This window comes from Thamnophis sirtalis, unplaced genomic scaffold, assembly GCF_051295495.1.
Source record: "Thamnophis sirtalis isolate CommonGarterSnake01/CBP01778 unplaced genomic scaffold, rThaSir2_p1.2 scaffold_2, whole genome shotgun sequence".
Lineage (NCBI taxonomy): Eukaryota > Metazoa > Chordata > Lepidosauria > Squamata > Natricidae > Thamnophis > Thamnophis sirtalis.
This window is the reverse complement of record NW_028261382.1, coordinates 145217911-145242641: the sequence shown is the minus strand read 5'-3', so window position 1 is coordinate 145242641 and position 24731 is coordinate 145217911. Positions and strand designations below refer to the sequence as shown.

Here is a 24731-nt window from a genome sequence, read left to right as displayed (position 1 = left end):
AAATAATAAATTAGTTAATTTAAAAGTGGGTACATTCTTCTTCATTCAGACATTCACACACACACACACACACACACACACACACACACACACACACTCCACAAACAGGTTAAACGCAGATCTTGATTCCGCACAAGCGGTGCGCACAAGTTCGAATAGCTGGAACTGATAATGGTTTGGGAGGGAGAGTTCCTCGTTCTCTCTTTCCCTCCTGCGAGGCCCGGAAAAGTGCAAAAAAGGGTCCAAAGTCTGGGGTGGCTGAAGTGGTTGAGGGGAGGGGGGAGGGGGGGAAGGCACCAGTTGGAAGGGGCGCTGGATCCCCGCCCGCATTTTCTCCATCTTCCGTCGTCTCCTTCTGTAAAAGGCGTGTGGAACGAGGCAAAACGCAGAAGCTGCCAACACGCCAAAAGGTCATCATAGTCATTGCAGCGGTGGTGTAGTCCGAAAAGGTAAAACAGAAGAGAAGAAGGAAGTGAGGCTCCGGCCGGAGCCAGGAATGGCAGCAGCTGGGGGGGGCGATCGCTCGATCCCCAGGCACACCGCTTTCCCGAACTGACGGCGCCGCAGACAAGATGGTCCAAGAAACAGCGCCGTCCGAGGAGGCGTTCCTAGGGCAGCAGCGAACGGTGGCAACCGCAGTAGAAGAGGCCAGATGCAGGGTCCCAAAAGCCGAGGTTGAGATAGTCAGAGCGTCTGGCAGTGAGAAGCCCTGCAGCGGTGGTGGCAGGGCAGAAGAGAGGCCGCGGCAGGAAAGGAGGAGGGGGGGTGCCCGGAACAGCAACGGCGGTGGCAGAAAGAGCCAGCCGCCCAGTCCCAAAGCATATTGCCGCAACTCACCATCCCCCCCAAGGCAGCGGAGCACAGCCCGTCGCATCAGTAAAGCCTGGCATCAGCCCAATGGTTCCCTGCGATAGTAGGGCCGAGATCGTCGTTGTCGTTGGCGCAGGAGTCACCGAGGGCGGCAACACCATCCGAAAGCTGCCTGAAAGCAGCGTCTTTCCAGGCAGTTGCCTCTCTGGATCCTCTAGAATCTAGATGTTGGCCTCGCACAGGAACCCCTTTTCCGCAATTTCCAGGCTTTAGTTGCATGAAGCTTTTGTTATTTTGTCTTTCTCAAAGCCCGAGCGACAGAGCTTAGGCAGCTATCTTCCTTCCTTCCTTCCTTTTTCTCCTCCTGGGATTTTTGCTTCTTTGCATCCTTGTCTTCGGCGCTTCAGACATATGAGAGGCCTTGTTATTAAACGTGATGATAGTTGTGCGTGGAAATTTGATGAAATGCTTCAAGACGCTTTCCCATTTTCCGGAAGCAGAAGTTAAATTAGAAGCTAGCAATATTAATCATTATCATAAAGGAAGTGCTTTGTTATAAAATTCTAAATGCTGTTTATAATAGCTATTTCACTCACCTAAATCATTTTTGCCAGGAATTAAAAAAAACAGTGATACAGTAATATATTTCTATAATTCAGTTACCTAACAATAAAGGATTTGATGTTACCATAAACATTTGGAAATAAGGCATCGGATCATTTTATTAATTTTTTTTCAATCCTGATAAGTGAATAAGAAATCTCTATACTGTTAAAATTCTTGTTCCTGCAACAAGCTGGTACAATGATGCTTCATAGGACAAAGCCTTTTCAACAAGGTACCTCTCAAATGGGCTAACTTACAGAATATATAAAAAATGGTACCCATGACTCCCATGGAATTGCAATTTTATGACATACATAATACATTATTATAAAGCTTTTTATCTTGTAATAAAAGATGTTATAAAATGTTTCTTGTGGTTAACTGCAGAGGTTTGTCTATGTCAATGGTAGTCAACCTGTTCCCTACCGTCCACTAGTGGGCGTTCCAGCTTTCATTGTGGGCAGTAGGGGTTTGCTGTAACTCTGCTTTATAAATTTTATAAAGTAAAGTTACTTCCCTACTTTATAAATCACCATTACTGTGGAACCAGTGGGCGGTTAGAAAATTTTACTACTAACTGAGATACAAAAGTGGGCGGTAGGGGGGGGAGAAGGCGGGGCTTAGCAGTGAGAAGACGGACTTTCAGGCAGTTCCTGAATGACCATCTATACTGGGGTCTTTTTTGGACGATTCGTTTGAATCTAAGCTGTCCCGTAGAGACAGTGATGTGGGGGGAACTCCAGTGGTCCCAGAGATGTTCGCAAAATCTCTGGGAACCTAAGGAAAGCCTTCCTAATCCAGTGACTTCCGGATCAGCTCGATGCTGACTACAACTGCAAAAGCCCAGAGTGAGCGATGGATATGAACATGTCGTTTGGTGTGAGTTTTAAATCCTTTTTTCTTGTTGGAAAGAGAACACTCTAAATTTGGAAACTTAGTTTAAAATAAGGCTGATAAGTGAGAAAAGCGGCGGCGATAAATGTTTGCCATTTGGAAGTTTATTTTTCTGTTCCTTTTTTTAAAATCTTTGGAAGCCGGGCTGGACTTTCCTGTAATTTGAATCGGCTTTTTGTGTTCCTTCTTTTTGTTGTCGATACCTTTAACTTCGAATCTAATGGGGCACTAAATTTTAAACTTAAAGTGCTTTGAAGATCTGGTTTTTTTTCTTTTCTTCGTTGCCTTTTAGCCCTTTTAATGTTTTTTTTTTAACAATTAGTAATTAACAAACGCCACGGAACGGACTAAAACAAGCTGTAAACTACAAATTACAAGCCAACACTGCCATCTTGTGGACTTGAACTTTGTTATTAAAATCCCCCCTGTAATGCATTTGATTTACGTATTTACGCAGCTGGGAACCTGCTAGATAAAACAGCAAAGCTGAGAGTGACCTTGGAGAGACTCTTATCTTAGGGGGGGGGAAAAAGAGTCCGAAAAAAATCATTTGTTTTAGCTTGTTGGCATCCTTTCATCTCCCAACACCATTTTCACATTATCTGCTGTGGAGACATCGACATTGAGTTTTTCTTTTTTGATCATCACCATCGACCTTTTGATCTTTTACTTTTTTTTTTCTTTTCTGTTTTGATTATTCTTTTTAACCTTTGGGTCACCTCTTGACTATTTACATTTTTTCTGCTTTTTTCTTTCCCACTTGTAGCTGAAGCACCTCTTCTTCCCTTTTTGGAGGGGGGGTGTCTTCTTTTTCTTTTTTACTATTTTATATTCTCTTATGTATATATATATCTTCTATTGTATTCTTACTGCATTCCTTTCATCTTTGAAACAAAAAAAAGTTCCTTTTTCTTTCCTTCCTTTTTTCTCCCTTCTCCCTTTTCCTTCCCTTTCTCTTTTCCCCCCTTTTCTTATCTCTCCCCCCTCTCCTCTGTGTACTTTATGTACTTAATTCACCATACTTATAACCCTCCACCCTCTAATACTAATTGGCTATGAGTAGAAAAGCAGCTGCCTCTGGCTTTACATCAACCCCTGCCCCCTCACCTGCGGGAGGCCAGAGGACAACACAGACAATGTCCCATCAGGAAAAAGAGAAGGAAGCCAATTTTGAAACACTTATACAAATGATGCAGAAAATGCAAGCAGGAAACGATACCCTTGTAAAAAAAATGGAGGCAATGGAACAACAAAACCAAAGCATAGTGCAAAAAGTTGATAATATGGAAGGAAAAGTAGAAAGTATACACAACTGGATGCTGAAATACGAAAATAGGATTCAAAAAATTGAAAATAAGATTCAAGAAGGAGAGAAGAAAACTGAAAAGCTAGAGATCAGACTAAGTGATGTAGAAAGAGAGAGCAGTGGAATATTAAGATGGGAGATGGACAGGTCTGAATTTTTCTTAAGATTTCAAAACATAGAAGAAGAAAAAGGAGAGGACTTAGTTCAGATAATTTCAAATATTTTGATAGATGTTCTGGGGATGTCCCAGGACCAAATAATAGAAACAATTGATGAGACTTTTAGAGTATACACAAGATATGCAATGAGAAATGCTCTTCCAAGGGAAGTGCATGTAAGATTTACTAAGAAAACAATTAAATCACAAATCTTATAGAAATTAAGAGATAGAAAATTAGAATATAAAGGTAAGGAGATTGTAGTACTCAAACAAATTCCAAGAGAGGTGAGAGAGAGGAGAAGAGAATATCAATTTCTGACTAAAGTATTGATAAAAAAAGGTGTTAACTACAGATGGCTCATACCGAAAGGTTTACTATGTACTTGGCAAGGACAAAGACACAGGATAGATACAACTGAGAAGGCAGAAGCTTTCTACGAAGAATACTTTAGAGAAATGGCGGAGAAAGCTGGGAAAGACGATGCAGTGATACAAATACTGGAACCACCTGCAACCGCGACCGAAAAAATAGAAGGAGCAGTAGGTGGAAGTGAGAAAGAAGGGGAGACAGGGAATGGGAGCCGCAAAGAAAAACGAGAACCTAGATCTACTAGAGCGATAAATCCTGTATATAAAGTATAAACATGGAAGAAAGAAAAATGATTACAATTAACATTAATGGACTTAATTCGGCAACTAAAAGGAAGAAAGTATTCCATAAATTAGAGAAATTACAACTTGACAATCTGTCTGCAAGAAGTACATATTCAAAAGAAATATGAACATTTACTAACTCAACCAAAGCTTGGGAAAATGTTTTCATCATTGGCAAATTGCAAGAAAAGAGGAGTGGTCTTTTATATTAAAGGCAACATCCCAACAAAAGTAGTCTACGCAGAGGAAGAGGGAAGAATTTTGATGGTGGAAATTATGGATACCAAAAAGACACTCCTAATTGGAATCTACGCCCCCAATGAAAAACAAGATGAATTTTACAAAAAACTACACAAAAAAGTTTTGGAACTAGACTATGCTGATATTTGTATGATGGGAGACTTTAATGGCATTGTGAATCAAAATATGGACTATAAAACACATAAAACAAAAAAATTAAATAGGAAGCTTCTGCCGAAATCTTTTTTTAGGATGACAGATGAACGAACTGGGCCTCCTCCGAATTCCATCTGCCAGTCAATGTCGACTGGCGACCACACGGAGGAGAGCCTTTTCTGTTGCCGCCCCGACCCTGTGGAACGAGCTCCCCATGGAGATCCGTACCCTCACCACTATCCAGACCTTCCGCGCAGCCCTCAAGATCTGGCTCTCCCAGCAGGCCTGGGGATAGGTTTCCAATTACCCGCCCGAGTGTTTGATCGCTGAATGAAAGTTGTGTTTTATTATTTTTTCTTTGTGCACATATTGTTTTGTTTTTGACCTTGCACCCCCCTCCCCTGTGGTTGTAAGCCGCCCTGAGTCCCCTCAGGGAAAAGGGCGGCATATAAATCCCAATAAAACCAATAAAAAACCTAAACCTAAATCTAAAAGATATATGGAGAGAAAGAAATGCTAAAAAAGAACAATATACCTTCTACTCAAATAGACATTCTTCATTCTCTAGCATAGATATGATATGGGCCTCAGCGGAGTTGAGCTCCAACATAAAAGAAATTGAGATTGAAGCAAGTACCTGGGCGGACCACAATCCAATTTTAACTAAATGGAAAGGTCAAAGGGCAAGATCTAGATGGACACTAAATAACACTATATTGAAAGAAAAAGAGTTTGTACAAAAAATGGAAAAAGAGCTAGTCCTTTTCCTTAAAGAAAATAGGAAAGAAGATACGTCGTTGCAGAATCTCTGGGATACAATGAAGGCTGTTATCAGAGGTTTAACAATAGATTACACAAGGAAGAGAAACTCAAAGAAAAGACAAATGCATAAAGCTCTAGACAATGACTATAAAATACTTGAAAGAGATCTACAGAGAGCACCACAAAAAAAAGATGTTAAAATAAAAATGGACATAATTAAACACAAAATGGGCCTATTAGAAAAGGAAGAACTGGCACAAAAAATTAGAGGTGCCAAACAGAATTATTTTGAAAATGCGAACAAACCAGGCAGGTGGTTGGCATATAAGATGAAAAAAGAGAGTGAAACAAAGAAAATACTTCAACTAAGAGATAAACAAGGAGAAATTCAGTATGGAAATACCGGGGAAAAAAATATTATACACGACTACTACATTAAACTCTATGAACAAGAGAAGGTGGAGGAGGGACGAGTCAAAAAGTATCTACAAGATGCCAATCTCCCCCAGGTACCAGATGAAACTAGAACAATGTTAGAAAGTAAAATAATAATGATGGAGCTAACAGAGGCACTTAAAAAACAAAATAATGGGAAAGCCCCAGGACCAGATGGCCTACCCGTGGAATTCTACAGAACATTTGAAGAAATATTGACCTTCCCACTCCTACAAGTCATGAATGAAGTGATGACTGAGAGCCAAATACCGAAGTCATGGTCAGAAGCGTATATCACACTACTACCCAAGGAAGAGACTGATTTAACACAAATCAAGAATTATAGACCAATTTCTTTATTAAATTCAGACTACAAGCTATTTGCATCTATACTAGCTGAGAGACTTAAAAAATACTTAAATGGCTTCATCCATTCAGATCAAAATGGCTTTTTACCTAAAAGACAAATCAAAGACAATATGAGAATAATTTTGAATACCTTGGAATATTATGAGGCCCACCCAGAAAAACAACTGGCACTGATGTTCCTCGATGCGCAGAAGGCCTTTGATAATGTGAATTGGCAGTTTATGTTTTTGCAACTGGAGCAAATGAATTTTGGCAAGAAATTCACTCAAACTATACAAACAATATTTTTTTTTATTTTTATTTTTTTGGTATTTTATTAAAATTTATAGGCCGCCCTTTTCCCTGAGGGGACTCAGGGCGGCTTACAACCATTAGGGAGGGGGTACAATACAAAATAAACAATATATAAACAAGATAAGTAGTAAAAACACAACATGCATTCTACATTCAAAACTCGGGTGGGGCAATTGAAGGCTTATCCCCAGGCCTGTTGGGAGAGCCAGGTCTTAAGGGCTGCGCGGAAGGCCTGGACGGTGGTGAGGGTGCGTATCTCGACGGGGAGATCGTTCCACAGGGTCGGAGCTGCAACAGAAAAGGCTCTCCTCCGTGTAGTCGCCAGTCGACATTGACTGGCGGATGGAATTCGGAGGAGGCCCAGTCTGTGCGATCTAATCGGTCGGAGGGAGGTAATCGGCAGAAGGCGGTCTCTCAAGTATCCAGATCCACTACCATGGAGTGCTTTAAAGGTGGTCATCAGTACCCTGAAGCGCACCCGGAGATCGACAGGTAGCCAGTGCAGCTCGCGGAGGATGGGTGTAACGTGGGCGAACCGCGGTGCGCCCACTATCACTCGCGCGGCTGCATTCTGGACTAACTGCAGTCGCCGGATGCACTTCAGGGGCAGCCCCATGTAGAGCACATTGCAGTATTCCAGCCTAGAGATCACAAGGGCTCGAGTGACTGTTGTGAGAGCCTCCCGATTCAGGTAGGGTTGTAACTGGCGGACCAGGCGAACCTGGGCAAATGCCCCCCTGGTCACAGCCGACAGGTGATGATCGAGAGTCAGCTGTGGATCCAGGAGGACTCTTAAGTTACGAACCCTATCTGAGGGGTATAAAATTTGACCCCCCAGCCTGATAGATGGAACATTAGCCGAATTGTTGGGAGGGAAACACAACAGCCACTCGGTCTTGTCCGGGTTGAGTACCAGTTTGTTAGCGCTCATCCAGTTCCTAACGGCCTCCAGACCCTGGTTCATCACATCCACCGCTTCATTGAGTTGGCACGGGGCGGACAGATACAATTGCGTATCGTCCGCATATTGATGGTATTTTATCCCGTGCCTCCGAATGATCTCGCCCTGCGGTTTCATGTAGATGTTAAATAGTAGGGGGGATAAGACCGAGCCCTGCGGCACCCCATATTTTAGGGGCCTCAGGGACGATCTCTGCCCCCCCACCAACACCGACTGCGACCTGTCCGAGAGGTAGGAGGAGAACCACTGCAAAACAGTGCCTCCCACCCCCACCTCCCGCAGTCGTCGCAGAAGGATACCATGGTCGATGGTATCGAAAGCCGCCGAGAGGTCAAGGAGAACCAGGATGGACGCATGGCCTCCATCTCTGGCCCTCCAGAGATCATCGGTCAATGCGACCAAAGCGGTTTCTGTGCTGTAACCGGGTCTGAAGCCGGACTGGAAGGGGTCAAGGTAGCTAGCTTCATCCAAGGCCCGTTGAAGCTGGAAGGCCACCACCTTCTCAACAACCTTCCCAACAAAGGGAAGGTTGGAGACAGGACGGTAGTTATTTAAAATGGCTGGATCCAAGGATGGTTTCTTCAGGAGGGGTCTCACCACCGCCGTTTTTAGTGCGGCGGGGAAGTGCCCCTCCCGAAGGGAGGCGGTTACGACCGCCTGGATCCAGCCACGTGTCACCTCACTGCTGTTGGCAACCAGCCAGGAGGGACACGGGTCCAGAATGCAGGTGGAGGCACTCACAGCTCGAATGGCCTTGTCCACATCCCCAGAGGCAACATCCTGAAACTCAAGCCAGAGATGGTTTGCCAAGTGATCCTCTTGTGTCCCGGCTGGATCTGCTGCGGTGGAGTCCAAGTCCGACCGAAACCGAGCAACTTTGTCCGCTAAGAATTAGGCATAATCCTCAGCTCTACCCTGCAAGGGTTCCCCCGTATCCCTCCTATTTAGGAGGGAATGGGTTATCCTAAACAGGGCGGCTGGGCGGGACTCAGCGGATGCAACCAAGGTGGCAATATGAGATCTTTTTGCTGCCCTAAGTGCCCTGATGTAATCCTTGGTGCAGGTTGTTAATAGTGCTCGGTTCGACTCGGACTTATCGGACCTCCACAAGTGCTCTAGGCGTCTCCTCCAGCGCTTCTTCTCCCGGAGCTCCTCGGTGAACCAAGGAGGTCTCCGGGATCCGCTGACCCGGAGGGGCCGTAGTGGCGCAATCCGGTCAAGAGACTCCGATGCCGCCGAATACCAGGCAGCAGCCAGAGTCTCCGCCGAACTGTGGGTGAGAGTATCAGGAATAACCCCAAGCTCCGTCTGGAACCTCAAGGGGTCCATCAGTCGCCTGGGGCGGAACCACCTGGTCGGTTCCTCCTCCCTACGGTGGGGGTTTGGCCTCCAGAAGTCAAGCCTCAGTAGGCAGTGGTCTGACCACGACAGGGGTATGGTGTCATTTCCCCTCAGACCAAGATCACACATCCACTGCTCCGAGAGGAATACGAGGTCGAGCATGTGACCCGCTGAGTGGGTTGGGCCCCGAATTACCTGGGTCAAGCCCATGGCTGTCATGGAAGCCATGAACTCCTGTGCCCCATCAGAGTGTTCACCGAGCGATGGCAAATTGAAGTCCCCCAGAACCATAAGCCTGGGGAACTCAATTGCCAGCTCGGCTACTGACTCGAGGAGCGAGGGGAGAGCTGCTGCAACGCAGTTGGGAGGCAGGTACGTTAGCAGCAGACCCACTTGACCCTTGAGGTCCAACTTCACCAGCAGAGTCTCACACCCGACAAGCTCCGGAGCAGGGACCCTACGAGGTACTAGAGACTCCCGGATAACAATAGCCACACCGCCACCCCTTCCCTGGGCTCTCGGCTGATGAAGCACCTGAAATCCTTCTGGGCACATCTCTACAAGGGGGACTCCTCCTTCTGTGCCCAGCCAGGTTTCAGTAATACATGCCAGGTCTGCCCTCTCGTCAGAAATTAATTCCCGGACGAGAGGAGCCTTGTGAACAACAGACCTGGCATTTAGCGACAGCAGCCTGAGACCAGGGTCCTGACTACTCACGCCATCTGGCCTTGGAGTGGGACTCATAGGGCCGGAAGGAGGGATCTCTGTAATATAGCGAACCCTCCTTCCCCGGTAATGGCCAGCCCTAAAGTCCCCGCTGTATCTGCCTCTCCCTGTAGTGACCGTTATGCTCCGACCCACTCCCGTATCCCTGGTCCCCCCAGCCACCCCGATGACCCCCGCGTTCCCCAGCAGGTCCTCCGAGGCACTTCTACTCATTCACTCACCCAAGCAGTCTCCACACGGTAATTAAAACACAAAATACAACAGATAAGTCAATAAAAGTGGAACCATTCGCTCAATCACATGCGTATCCCATACATATCCCATACAAAGGAAAAAGAGAGAAGAAAAAAAAAGAAAAAGAAAGAAAAGAAGAAAATTGCGCAGTTACTTAAAAGGTGCAAATTCTGGGAAAGTCCAAAAGAAAGTCCCGAGTGGTTGGGGGAGGGGGAGGGCCTTCTTGCAAACTGTAAGTGCCCTCCACTTGTCCAATAGTGGTACTGTCTGCGGCAGCAGGTTCGAGGTGGCATCAGGCAGCGATGGACATGGTAGATGGAGGTGCAGATGGAAGTGCAGGTAAGAGGGCAGATAACAATACAGTCCAAAAAGTCCAAAAGTCACTCTCAAGAAGGAGTCAAGTCTCACGCAGTAAAAGGCCCTGCAATGGCAGGGGCCCAGTGGGAGAAAGAATGCACTAACAGGAGAGGCCAGGCCGAGGGGAGAGGAAGGGGGGTGCAATAATAGCAGATGGAAACGACCTCCCATTCTCTCCCAGTGCTGTCCCAGGCTGACCGCCTTCTCCCTAGGACAAAGAAGATGGATAGTCCAGTGCAGTTCTAAGAACTCCTCGCAGTCCTCAAGGTCGGGAAGGTGCAGCTGAAAATGCCGAAAAAGCTGAGAGGTGCCACCCAAAGGCATCATACGAGGGCCGCCCAAAACGGCGACCCAGCTGTTTGCTTCTTCGGGCCCCCTGGAGCTTGTTCTCCTACAGGAGCCTCTTCCCTCACCGGCCTGAGAAAAACTGCAGTGGGGACCTGGCTGCTTTGATGTTAGAGGCCAGCTACCCGAACCGCCGAAAAAGGGAATGTCGCATTTCAAAACGGCCACAGCGACTAGAGAAGCCAACATGGAGGGGAGAATAGCCGAGGGAGGGGGGGAAGTCTCTCAGCCAGCAGATGGAGAAAATCGAGACTCTCTCAGGCCAGCCGGGTCGTAAAAGCACCCCCGAACGTATTACCCAACATCTCCAGCCAAGTTTGGCTGCAATGCCTTCCAGACGGCACCCGGGCGGCGTCTTCAAATGCTTCTCCAGATCAGCTGGGCCACGGCGTCTTCCGGGCGGCCCCCAGACCGCATCGGCGTTTTTCTCAAAAGGCAGCCTTTGAGAGCGATATCTCTCTAGTCCGCTGCCAGCACCAAACCCCCCAAGAGATCACTCGTGCCCTGGTCTCTTTCTTGTTCGATTTCGGGGGCGGTTTCTCCTTCCTTGGTATTTTCTTTCCGCAAAAATGCCGAAGCGAGAAGCTCCGCAGACATATTCCTTCGCACATGCGCAGCAGAAAGATATACCAGAAACAAGCAGCAAAGATAATGGTAAATGGAGAACTAACAGAACCGATTGAAATAAAGAGAGGTACAAGACAAGGCTGCCCACTATCACCGCTACTCTTTGTCCTAACACTAGAGGCCTTAAATAGAAAGATCAGAGAAGAAGAAGTCCTCCTGGACCCACAGCTGAGTTTTGATCACCATCTATCAGCTGTGACCAGGGGGGCATTTGCCCAGGTTCGCCTGGTGCGCCAGTTGCGGCCCTACCTGAATCGGGAGGCTCTCACGACAGTCACTCGAGCCCTTGTGATCTCTAAGCTGGAATACTGCAATGTGCTCTACATGGGGCTGCCCTTGAAGAGCACCCGGAGACTTCAGCTAGTACAGAACGCGGCCGCGCGAGTGATTGTGGGCGCACCTCGGTTCGCCCACATAACACCTATCCTCCGCGAGCTGCGCTGGCTGCCTGTGGATCTCCGGGTGCAATTCAAGGTCTTACTTACCACCCATAAAGCGCTCCATGGTAGTGGATCTGACTATTTGAGAGACCGCCTTCTGCCAATAACCTCCCTGCGTCCCATCAGATCGCATAGAGCGGGCCTCCTCCGTATTCCATCCGCCAGTCAGTGCCGACTGGCGACCACCCGGAGGAGAGCCTTCTCAGTTGCTGCTCCGACGCTATGGAACAATCTCCCCGTGGAGATTCGTACCCTGACCACAGTCCAGGCCTTCCGTACAGCCCTCAAGATCTGGCTAGCCCGTCAGGCCTGGGGATAAATTTTCTTGCCCCTCCCGAATACTGAGTGAATGTTGTGTTTTAGTACTTTTTAGTTATTTCACATTTTCTTTTGTATTTTGTCTTTCACTCCCCTTCCCTTACTATTGTGAGCCGCCCTGAATCCCCTTAGGGAAAAGGGCGGCCTATAAATGCGAAAAAAAAAAAAAAAAAGAAGAATTAAGAGGAATGAAAATTAAAAGAGAAGAGTATAAATTGCAAGCATTCGCAGACGACTTAGTTTTTATTCTTGAATATCCATTAGAAACCGCACTCAAATTGTTAGAAAGAATAGAGGAATATGGAGAAGTAGCAGGCTTGAAAATAAACAAAGATAAAACAAAGATCATGACAAAGAATATCCCAGCTACACAAAAGGAAGAGTTGTCAGAAATGTTGCAGATTCAAAACACAAGTAAGATTAAATATTTGGGGATACATTTATCACCTAGATATAGCACTCTTAAAGAGGATAATTATACCAGATTAAAACGACAAATAGCAATCGATTTGGAGAAATGGGAAAACTTGCATTTATCAATGATGGGAAGAATTTCTACAATTAAAATGAACATTTTACCTAGAATTCTATATCTGTTTCAGACAATCCCAATCAGACTGGGTAAGGATTTTTTTTCTAGATTTAAATAAAATAGTTTTGAAATTTATTTGGCAAGGGAAAAAAGCTAGAATAAAACTTAAATTACTACAAGATGTTAGATCAAGAGGAGGTTTTGGGTTACCCGATTGGGAGCTATACTATCAGGCAGCAAACCTGATGTGGATTAAAGAGTGGATATCATTAAAAAACTCTAGATTATTGAACGTAGAAGGTCACGATTTGCTGTTGGGATGGCATGCTTTCTTATAGTATAAGGGAACTAAACCACATGGTTATTTTAGAAGACATTATATAAGGGAGGCGTTGTTGTTAAATTGGGAAAAGATTAAAAAATTACATTATTTAAAAATTCCAGTCTGGACATCAACAATTGAAGCATTTTCGTATCCGATAATACATAAAAAGGAACAAACAGTTAGATATACAGAATTATTGAATACAGAGGGTGAGCTCAAATCTAGTCAAGAGTTGAAGCAAGAAGGGATGGAAATGAACTGGTATTCATATGTACAGATACAATCTAGATATAATGAAGATAGAAAAACTAAAGGTCTCTATAACAAAATGACTGAGCTAGACAAAATTCTAACAGGTACTGATGAAAAAGTAATTAAAAAACTATATGGATATTTATTGGAGTTTAAATTGCATGAAGAACAAGTTAAAGAAACTATGATTGCTTGGGGAAAATTTTTTTAAGTATGGGATTGATTTAGAGAATTGGCAGAAATTGTGGTCTCAAAATTACAAAATGACAATGTCCACTGCATATAGAGAAAACTTGTATAAGATGTTTTACAGGTGGCATCTACCCCCGACCAGAATCGCAAGAATGTTCAAGAATAAATCAGAAAAGTGTTGGAAATGTCACCAGATACCTGGCTCATACTACCACATGTGGTGGACTTGCACTGAAGCCAAAAGATACTGGACTAAAATCCACATGTGGTTGGAGAAAATGATACACAAACAAATAGACTTTAAACCAGAGGTCTTTTTATTGGGAATCTTACCAGAAACCTACAACAAAGACTTAAAATATTTGATTGTAAATGTGTTAACAGCAGCCAGAATTGTATTTGCAAAAAACTGGAAAAATGAAACAATACCAAAAGAGGAAGAAGTTATTCGAAAAATAATGGACTGTGCCGAAATGAGTAAATTGACATTTGAAATTAGAGAGCAAGAGGATGAACAATTTTATAAGATATGGGACTTGTTTTATCAATGGCTAAGGGGAAAAAAAAAACTTTGGAAATGAAAAATGATACACTTATGCCTTAGCTGGAAAAAGTAAATGATGATATAATTATGCTGTGAAATAATTCAACAATGATATAAGGAAGTATTAATATAAGGTCTGGTGATATAATGTATAAGGTTAAGAACTTACTATAATGATATTTCGCTGCTGATAAGGCAATTCTAATAGGGGGACAAATGAAAACTGGTATATATAGGCAGCGATGCCTTGTTGAACAATGAAGGAATAAGATCTCTGTTTGAAGGTATGAAATGCAAGGTTAACAATGAATAGAAGTATACTTTCTGGGGGAAAACAATGCTAATGTTAACTGAATATATATTGTAGAAGGAAAATGAGGCCTTTAGTTACATTAGAGGAAATATCTGAGATGGTAAATATTATTTGAAGATGTAGATGTTAAAACAACCGTAACCAAACGACATGCTGCATGTGATGATGGTTTTTTTTTTCCTTTTTTTTTCCTTTTTGGACCTTTTTTTGTCCTTTTTGGCCTCCCCCTCCTCTCCCCACCTTTTTTTTTCTTGTTTTATTTATTTTTTTTTTGTTTTGTTTTTTAAACCCTAGCTTATTGTGGTGTTTATTAAATATACAACAGAGAGATACGGGATGTACAAACTTAGTAGGGATGCACCTGTGATCAAACGACATATTGTATGTGAAGATGGGTTTCCCCTCTCCCTTTTTTTCCCCATCTTCTCCCTTCCCCATTGTTGTCTGTGTAATAAAATAAATAAATAAATAAATAAATAAATAAATAAATAAATAAATAAATAAATAAATAAATAAAAAGTGGGCGGTAGATATAAAAAGGTTGACTATCCCTGGTCTTTGTTATGCAATTCCGCATGGGCTATTTTCAAGGTAGTTATATTTCTGAATATCCCTCTGAATTTTTAAGAATTTTCCAGTGCGGTAGAAGCTCTACTATTGTTAAGGCATCAAGGAATCTGCTAAGGAAATGATGACCCAACAGGTCACGAGTTGTTTAGTATAATACTACAAGTGAAAAAACAAATCTTTAACTTTAAGAATTATATTCCACTTTAAGACCCAAATATGACATTCCAAGCTATTACAAGAGTTATATAAAGAAGAATTTCAAAATAATTTGCCAATATATTAATTTAGGTCCTTCCATTATCAGTATGTGACAACGATGCAGAATTAATTCTCTGCTATGAATCACATGTAATTCTCTCTTCAGAGATTTATCAACTTTGTTCTCTTTTTCTCTGGTTTGACAAAATTCTACATATTATTCTAGAATTGTTAAGGACTTTAGAACTTGATATGCTATAAAGTTTTGCTATGATTATTTATATATAGGTAAAATTTCATACTGGTTTGAATTATATAAAATACACTAAGACATGCCAGAATAGGGGCTGGGGTGAACTTTTCCCTGCAATCCATGTGTCGCTTTGTTCCTCCCCCACAAACACCGAGGCAGTAAAGTATAACATTAAATTTAAAAAACATTTAAACAAATCAACCAAATTGTGAGAATTTCTTTTGTGATCTGCCAAACTTACCTGTCCTGCTTTACTATATCTATGTCCAGCCAGTATCATATGAAAGGCAAATTTTCTAACCATAGGATTTTTCATGTTTATAAAACAATGTGCAGCTTGTTCCAGCAGCAGTGCACTTCGAAGATCTGAATCCTATTAGAAAGAGTGAATAATGAGACAACTGGCAACTATCTTTACAACAAGATCTGAAGACCAAAGCAAACACCCATTATATTACCACTTCAGAAAAACAGTGTCTGTTTTATACATAACACTGAATAAATTAACTAAAATCCGTGAAAACGGATTATAATCCCCTGAGAACAGATGGATAATTAAATTCACTTTGTGATCAAATCTCATTTCTTATCATGGACAGAAATATCCATCAGAAGGGAAAATATATCTCAGACACAGTTTTTTTTAGATAATGTAGGATTCTGTTACTGAATCCATCCATGTACATACTTGTTTTCAGAACAAAGAAGCTTCTTAGTATTGTAAATTATCTCTAAAACATTTAGTAATTTTTTTTTCAGATTATATCTCATCAGTTGAAGTTTAATTAATTTTCTATCCTCACAGTTTATTTCTATGAACATAATTTATATATCTGTTTTAAATATATTGTTTCTCAGAATTGAAACTGAATGAAAAGACTGAGCTGGTTAAAAAGCTTATATTTCTAGTTGATACCATATTATTTATTGATTTATAAAGCAGTAACATATCAGTTTAAAAAGCATATTATCTCATTGTCTTCTAAGCATTAGTGACAGAGTAGGCAGAGAATGGTTATAGGAAAAAAATTATTACAAAAATAAACATTATAATAAAATGATTTCCACAAGTATATCCTCCTCTTGATTTGATTCAGATTATGATGTTTTATTCTTATTAATCTCAAAAATTCTCCATTTTGTAATCCTTTAATGCACATATTCCATGTCCTGAATCACACATGTGCATCAGTAACAATGAATTACTTTATTGCTACCTAGTAATCAAATTAGCACAATGTGTTTCAACATATTTAATACACTATATAATCTTTCAGCTATTCCAGCTCACATTTCTAACACTCACCATGCCCATCCAAGCGCTCTGCTGCCATTTTTTTCCACAGAAAAATTAAAAAAACAAGAATGTAAGCTTTAAAATATTTCAATTTAAAAAAATGAAAATGAAGATTGGGAACAACAACTGAATATTACAAACTTAACTCTAACTGTAATTTTGAAATGCTCATTAAAATCTGATTAAAAACTATAGTTGATAATATGCAACTGAAGTATCCATTATATGGTTTCAAAATATTGTTTCTAAATAATTTTAGAATAAGATTCCTTATGATCCTATTACCAATAAAAATATGCTTAAATAATTTAAAGGCCTTGCATTGAATCACATATTCATTATTTTTCCTTTTAATTATCTTATGATTTCGAGACTATTTTTTTTACTTTATTTGAACATGCATGATTTTAAAAGGCATAAAATGTGAAGTTGCACATTTTCAGCACCTATCACGTCTGTTTACTTGAACATGTTTTCTTTTTCCAGATAAAAAGTGCACAAATGCACTATAAATTATTATAACTCTTTCGGTGAATTCTGTTAGGATGTTGCCAGTATGAGTGTGAGTAAGGAATTAATTTATAGCCATAGCAGATAAATAATTTTCCTATAAACAAATAAATGTAATATAATGTACATGCAATTACACACAGAAAAAGTATTATTTTAAGCTTACAAATCTTTCTTCTTGATACTATTCCATCTACTTAAGAAATGCACATTTTTAAAATCTTTTTTTCCTTTTTTGCAACATACAAAAACAAAACAATAAAAATATTATCTACCTCACTAGTTAAACGAATGAGGAGAGCAGCTGCCTCTGAATATTTGGTTTGGCTTTTTAGTATTTCAGCACTAAGGAGCACACATCTCTCTGCCAGCAACATATTCCTATGAAACACAAAATAAATTCTTTGGGTATAATTTAATATCCCATGTATTGAACTCTCATAGAAAATATGCACTGAATATTTTAATTAAACATAATCAATAAAAAATTTATTTTCTCCAATTTTGATTATGAAATAGTGAATAATTCTAAACACTGTAATAATAGTCTTGCTATATGTAATACTAAGGATTTAACCTAGTAGAATAATGATAAAACTTATGAATTGTTGTAGAACAGTGTATAGTTATTTAAAATAAGAATTTGCCTTTGCCTTCAGGAAGGCATTACTATGTTTGATTCCATTTAAGAGAAAATGATTTTATAGTTAAACTACAACTGCCATTATTTTTATTGTTGTTATTTCATTAATTATGCATGCATCATTATGGAATGATGAAAAAATGTTTAATAAGATTGTTTTATCTTCAACTGAGAAAAACCAAATATAACCACATACTTGCATATGTCTCTATAGGTCTGGATTGCAGTCTCCATGTAATGAGCAGGATATGGCCTTGGTGCTCCTGGCTGCAGAAAAGCCGACACCGCTGCCATTTCCTGTAAAGCAAAAGGGGTCATTAAATAATTTTGCTACAATTCTGTAATCTGAAAAAAATATTTGGGCACAAATATTCACATATGAATACCATGAGTCAACTGCATTTTATAGTACAATAAATGTGAGCTTCCAAACATATTGTACAGATTCAGCATAATTCACAATGGTGTGAATGACAAAATCAAAACAATACCCACAGAATCTTAGCACATCCATTTTACTTTTAAAGTCATTTTGAGAGCTCTGACTAAAAACAGTTAATGCACATTTGTTTTAACCTGAGCTGGCAAAAATCATGTTAAAGTTACAATCCAGTAAGAAAATAAAAGAGCAATAGAAGTATCCTGCTCCTATGCTCTGACTGTCTTCTGTATCTGCATGAGACCTAGATTTATATACATTATGAAATAGGTATATACATAATCTTTGGCATTATGTGAAAAATGTAAACAATACATATCTAATGACAAAGATTATATGTATAAAAAAATGACAGATGATATGCAATAGGTGATACTACAGGACAATATACTTGAGCTAATGCCAATGTCATTCATGTCAATAATAGAGGATGCACTCATTTGTTTTGGTTTGAAATGTTTTAATATATGAAACAGCATCCTCTGCTTTTGTTCTTTTCAGAACATTACCTCTCTCTCTCACACACACACACACTTTGTTATACTATGTAGATGAAAAGTTTAACCTTTAATCCTTTTCAAAATATTTTTACATTTTAAAAGTTAACTTGAAGTCTGATAAAGTTATAGATTCTGTAACTTCATGTAGCTTTATTTATTATTGGTTAATTTAGCCTTCCATCCTTCCGAGATCAGTAAAAAGAGGTCCCAGATTATTGGGGGCAATATGCTGACTCTAAACATCTTAGAGAAGGCTGTGTGAAGCAGTATATAAGTCTTAAGTGCCATTGCTATTGCTATACTAAATTTCCAATAACTGTCACAGCTTGCTGAGGCTAATGTAGCAGCAATATCTCAAAAACACATTCCTCTTTTCTTTTATAATCCCACATTTAATTTTCCAGTGTCAAATCATATGACAATGCCTAATGACCCTACAACTAATGGTCAAAGTCTTTAGGGGAACTAATAAGTGCTAATTGAATAAATGGAGGCAATTACTGAATGGGCATTAACCTTTCTATTCGTCAGCCTATTTGCTTTAATAGGCAGTTAACGTGATTCCAATATTGATTCTGTAGAATGGACACAATGTTTCAAGCTGCCTTACCAAGTCCAATAGCTATAGATATATTTTCTAAAAATTGTCTCCTCCCTTATTTAAATTTATGCACTGGTAACAACTTTTGACGCTTCAAGATTTCAATTAGCTCAAGCCTAAGAATTCAGAAGAGCTTATATTGTTGTAAGTTACATAAGAGAAACATCTGAATATATAAGGTGGCACATAGGCAATATTCATTTAAGATTTTTTGTGCAAAGCAACATGTAGAAAAACACAAACATATTTTTTTGCAAATATGCTAATGCACCAACCAGTGCTCCTGCTGCATACAGCATTGCTTGATCGTTCAAAAAGTCTTTCTTTGCTGTATGATAACAACTATACGCCAGTTCATAGTGCTGCACCAAAAAACACAAATCTGCCATTTTCCTGATTTGAAGCTCTGGTGCTTCTGGGGAGTACCTGAACATAGAAACAAATAAAAATGCACAATTTATGTTTTAAAAAGTCATACCATATTCATAAAGATATAAGCTTCAAACCAAATCGCAGCTAGTGCACATTACCAATTTAATATATCTATATGTTCAAAGAAAGGAATAACGTTAACAGCCATTTCTAGCCTATATATAAAATTTTTAAATGAAAGATATATTGGTCCCTTGAAGTTATATATCATAATTAACAATAACTGCTTGATTTCTCTTCTATTTAGTTTCAAATCTGTTAGAAAACTACAGGTATGCCTGGATACAAAGTTTTTCATCTACAAGAGAACAATTATATTCATGAAACATGTCACCCCATGCATGTGACCGTGTCTTCCATTTGTGTAACATAAGCTATGGACCCAACTCACCAAGAAGAAATTAATTCATATTAAATATTTTATTTTAAAAAGGATTACCAATTCTAATTTCAACAAAACTATATAGAACAGTGCTTTTCTTTTCTTCTCTAGGGTCAAAAGTAAACAGGTAGTCCTTGACTTAAAATCATTCATTTAGTGACTATTCAAAATTACAACATTACTGAAAAAAGTCACTTATGACCATTTCCCACTTATAACCATCGCAGCATCAGCATGGTCACATGATCAAAATGTGTCCACTTGGAAACTGTCATGTGTGTGATGGCAGTGCTTTCCTGGGATCACCCTTGCAACCTTCCCAGCTGGATCCTGACAAGCAAGTTCATGAAGGAAGCCAGATTCACCTAGCAACCACATGATTCACTTAACAACTGCCTTGCTTAGTAACTAAAATTTGAAGCTCAATTGTGGTCGAGGATTACCTGTATAGTAGTAATCAAAATGCAATTTACAGCTGTAGCAATCATATTTTGAGTATATCCAAAGCAGAAGCAAAGAATTTGAAGGTCATATTTGCAACTATTTTTTTAAGATAATTAGTAGCAAGCTCATTTTTAGCATATTATATATATATATATATATATATATATATTTATTCGTATTCGTATTCATATTCATATTCATATTCAATATGCCATATCTTTTGACCACACATGCAACCGTTTCCTACCGCCTCTTTCAGTGCTCCCTAAATAGATGAGAAAACTTTCAATTAACCACAGTTATTCAGTTGATATACCTGTGGGCAACACATGATTTTTAACCAGTGTGGTAAATAGTGCTGGATGGGAGCCAGTCATTACGGTACATATTGGCATTAATGGTATCAGGGAAAATAGCTGGATAATTTGAAGTGCCTTTCTCAAAAATGCTATCTATATTCACACAGTGCAAAGCAGACATGCCGATTATCTGGATCCCTTTCAGTCTGGAGTCAGGCCTGGCTTCAGCACGGAAACCGCTTTGGTCGCACTGACCGATGATCTCTGGAGAGCCAGGGATGGAGGTCATGCCTCCATCCTAGTGCTTCTTGACCTCTCAGCGGCCTTCGATACCATCGACCATGGTATCCTTCTGCGACGGTTACAAGAGGTGGAGGTGGGAGGCACCGTTCTTCAGTGGTTCTCCTCCTACCTCTCCGACAGGTCGCAATCGGTGTTGGTCGGGGGCAGAGGTCGACACCTAGGCCCCTGAAATATGGGGTCCCACAGGGTTCGGTGCTGTCCCCCCTCCTGTTTAACATCTACATGAAGCCGCTGGGTGAGATCATTCGGCGGCACGGGATAAAATACCATCAGTACGCGGACGATACCCAGTTGTATCTGTCCGCCCCGTGCCAACTCAATGAAGCGGTTGACGTGATGTGCCAGTGCCTGGAGGCTGTCAGGGTCTGGATGGGGGTTAACAAGCTTGCGCTCAATCCAGACAAGACCGAATGGCTGTTGTCCCAAAAATTTGGCTAGTACTCCATCACTCAGGCTGGGGGCTGAAATTTTACACCCCTCAGACAGGGTTTGCAATTTGGGAATCCTCTTGGACCCACAGCTGACCTTATCATTTGTCAGCTGTGACCAGGGGGGCATTTGCCCAGGTTCGCCTGGTGCACCAATTGCGTCCCTACCTGAACCGGGAGGCACTCGCAACAGTCACTCATGCCCTCGTGACCTCCAGACTGGACTACTGCAATGCGCTCTACATGGGGCATCCCTTGAAGAGCATTCAGAGACTTCAGCTCGTCCAGAATGCAGCCGCGCGAGCGATTGTGGGTGCACCTCGGTACACCCACGTTACACCTATCCTCCGCAAGCTGCACTGGCTACCGATTGGTCTCCGGATACGCTTCAAGGTGCTAGTCGTCACTTATAAAGCCCTTCATGGTATTGGACCTGGGTACTTGAGAGACCACCTGCTGCCAATTACCTCCCAAAGACCCATTAGATCACACAGATTAGGCCTCCTCCGGGTTCCATCTACTAGCCAATGTCATCTTGCCACTACTCGGGGGAGGGCCTTCTCTGTGGCGGCTCCGGCCCTTTGGAACGAGCTCCCCGCAAAGATTCGGACCCTCACCTCTCTCCAGGCCTTCCGAAAAGCCGTTAAAACCTCGCTGTGTCGGCAGGCCTGGGGTCGATGAGTTCCCTTCCCCTCTCGAATTGTGTGGCTGTTGGTTGTTTTAAATGCCCTGTACTTTTTGTAGTTTTTGTGTTTTTCCCTCCCCCCTCCTTGGGTTTATGCACCGCCCTGAGTCCCGCTGGGAATAGGGCGGCATATAAATAAAATGAACGTCGCACCTCGAACAAGCAGAATTGAGCAATCTCAATCTGTGAATTAAGACAATGGTGCTGAATGTTGGGGAGGGATTTAGATTTGTCAGATATTGTGATACTTTTCAGGAGAAGCCACATTTGTACAAAAGGATAAACTGTGTCAACTCAGAAGGGTACTAGAATGCAATTGGGCAATATTAGAAAGGTGCTAGAGCATGCCTTAAACTGATCCCATGGAAGAAAGCAGAGAAAAGAAAGTAGAGAAAATGAAATACATTTGTTCTGCAAAATTACAAGGAATAAAACTGGAAGCATGTTAATCAATTTTGATAATAAAGTTGACTTATTTTTCTAACATGAAGTACAGCATCCCTTCTGTCTTAATTTTGTTGGATATATATGGGTTTCCTATTTTTAAAAGTTATTCTTTTAAAACATTAAGTTATCCAAAGTTATTCTGGAGTCAGACAGCCCTTAAATCTAATAAAATAACTTTAAGGGGGGAAATCACCCCAGAGTCAGATTGGGAAAGTTAGAATGATCCATGATGAAAGAAAAACAAGTATTACAAACTTTACACAACGCTGGGGGAATGAAAATATCAGTGTTCCAAATATCATGCAGAATTAAATCAGAGTCCAAGGCAGAGCTATCCTTAAGGTTCCAATTTAATAAGACAGACATGTTAGGCACACAGCTGTGGAATTCCAATACTGGAAATGACATCAGAATTCCACCCAGTTAAAAGTTCATGATCTTGTCCCCACACCCACAATCCATCACATGGTCCAATCTTCTTCTTCCACACTGGTTTCTCCACCCAGCTGCTTCTGGTCAGGTGTGAAAGTGCAGAGACAAAGGATGACCTTGTCTTCTAGTAAAGAATGAAAATAATACATTCCACAATCCTACTCCTTCTATTCCCCCCTCCCATCGACTATACTTAAAGAAACAGCATAATGAAATAAGAGAAAGTGTGGAAGGCCAAAATTCTATAAATGCAGGCCTGACAGAAATTTTATCATGACATATCTCTTGATAAAGGTTTTTAGAAAGACAGAAAGGAGTATAATGGAAGCAGAATTATCCTATATGTCAAAGGCATGGATTCTTCTGATTCATTGGGGGTATCCATATCAATCTACAAAGTGTTAGTACTAAGAAAATATTATCATTTCCTTGGCCAAGAAACTAAAGCTGATGTACAGATGGAATTTAGTCATTAGTGACTGCAATCACCTTCATAAAGTCTGAGAAAATGCATGTTCTGGATACAGCAAAAACCAAACTGCTTATGTCTTGGAACAGCTAGTCAACAAGAAGAAGAAGAAGAAGAGAGCACTAGACTTAATCTTAAACTATGCTCAGAATTTTGTCCAAGATCTAAATGTTTTGGAGAACTGATCATAATTTTATAATCATCATCTGGAATGTGAACGGATGCTTACCACCAACATGCTCTCAGAAGAAAAGACTTCCAAAAACAACAGCGGCATCATTGAAAAGAAAAATGAAGGGATAGTAGTAAGGGCCATTTTCTTCATAATGCTTGAAAGTTATTAATAAATATACCATATCAACTAGAATATACACCTAAAATTAGGCAAAAAAATAGGCATCTAGGCAAAAAAACCCAAACCCTTAAGTAGTTAATAAATAGCTTCACAATTGCTATTAAAGACAAGGCTTCTTTTTAAAAAAATGGAAATATTGGCCCGCTGAGGAGTACTGTACAATGAAGAACATAAAATGTGGCCAGAGAAATAGAGGCGGTCAAAAAAAGTGACAGCCCCCCCCCCCAAAGACCCCTGCACATTGTAAACACTGAAACAAAGAGTAACAATGTTTACATATGTTTAATTTGGAATATGAAACTGACTCAGGACATGATGGGGGAGGGGGTATTAAAGACGTGTTAGAATGAGATAAAAAAATAGCAAGTAAGTGAATTAATTATTTGCATTTATCCTCACTGATAAATATAGGAACTTAGTTTATTTTTCAGGAACAAGATCAGACAAGATGAGCCAAGCAAAGATAAAGAGATGGACAAAAAAGGGATCTATCCCTCATTATACTGGAGATGGTATCCACCTAAGAGTTTTTAAAGAACTTAAATGTGAATTTGCTGATCTTTTCACAAAATTATGCACTTACACTTTAACAATACCATTTGTTTCTAAGAAATGGAAAATGCCAATATGAGCCATTTTTAAAAATAGAATTATAGATAAGGAAATTACAAGTCACTTAGTTTCATATCTGTCCCACGGAAGATTTTTTTTTAAAGCTATTAAAAAAGCTTCCCTTGTCCTTGGCTATCTGGATTCCATAAAGATTAAGTCTGGTCTCACTAACCTTCTAGACATTTTGAGAGGGTCAACAAGCATGTAGACAGGGATGACATAATAGACCATATATACTT

General features: G+C 40.7%; 1 protein-coding gene across 5 annotated transcripts in view; it reads right to left on the bottom strand.

Annotated features, from left to right (window-relative positions):
* TRAPPC8 (trafficking protein particle complex subunit 8) overlaps window positions 1-24731 on the bottom strand; it is a 90613-nt gene that overhangs the window by 29480 nt on the left and 36402 nt on the right. For 3 of the 5 annotated variants that reach the window (XM_087707126.1, XM_087707123.1, XM_087707125.1), the window contains 4 exons: window positions 19480-19630; window positions 17861-17961; window positions 17297-17402; window positions 15456-15587 (listed from right to left, as the gene is read on the bottom strand). In XM_087707126.1, the coding sequence (XP_087563252.1) occupies window positions 15456-15587; window positions 17297-17402; window positions 17861-17961; window positions 19480-19630 (490 nt within the window). Of the gene's footprint in view, window positions 1-15455; window positions 15588-16520; window positions 16542-17296; window positions 17403-17860; window positions 17962-19479; window positions 19631-24731 lie in introns of all 5 variants that reach the window. The other 2 variants (XM_087707122.1, XM_087707124.1) reach the window with 1 other exon arrangement.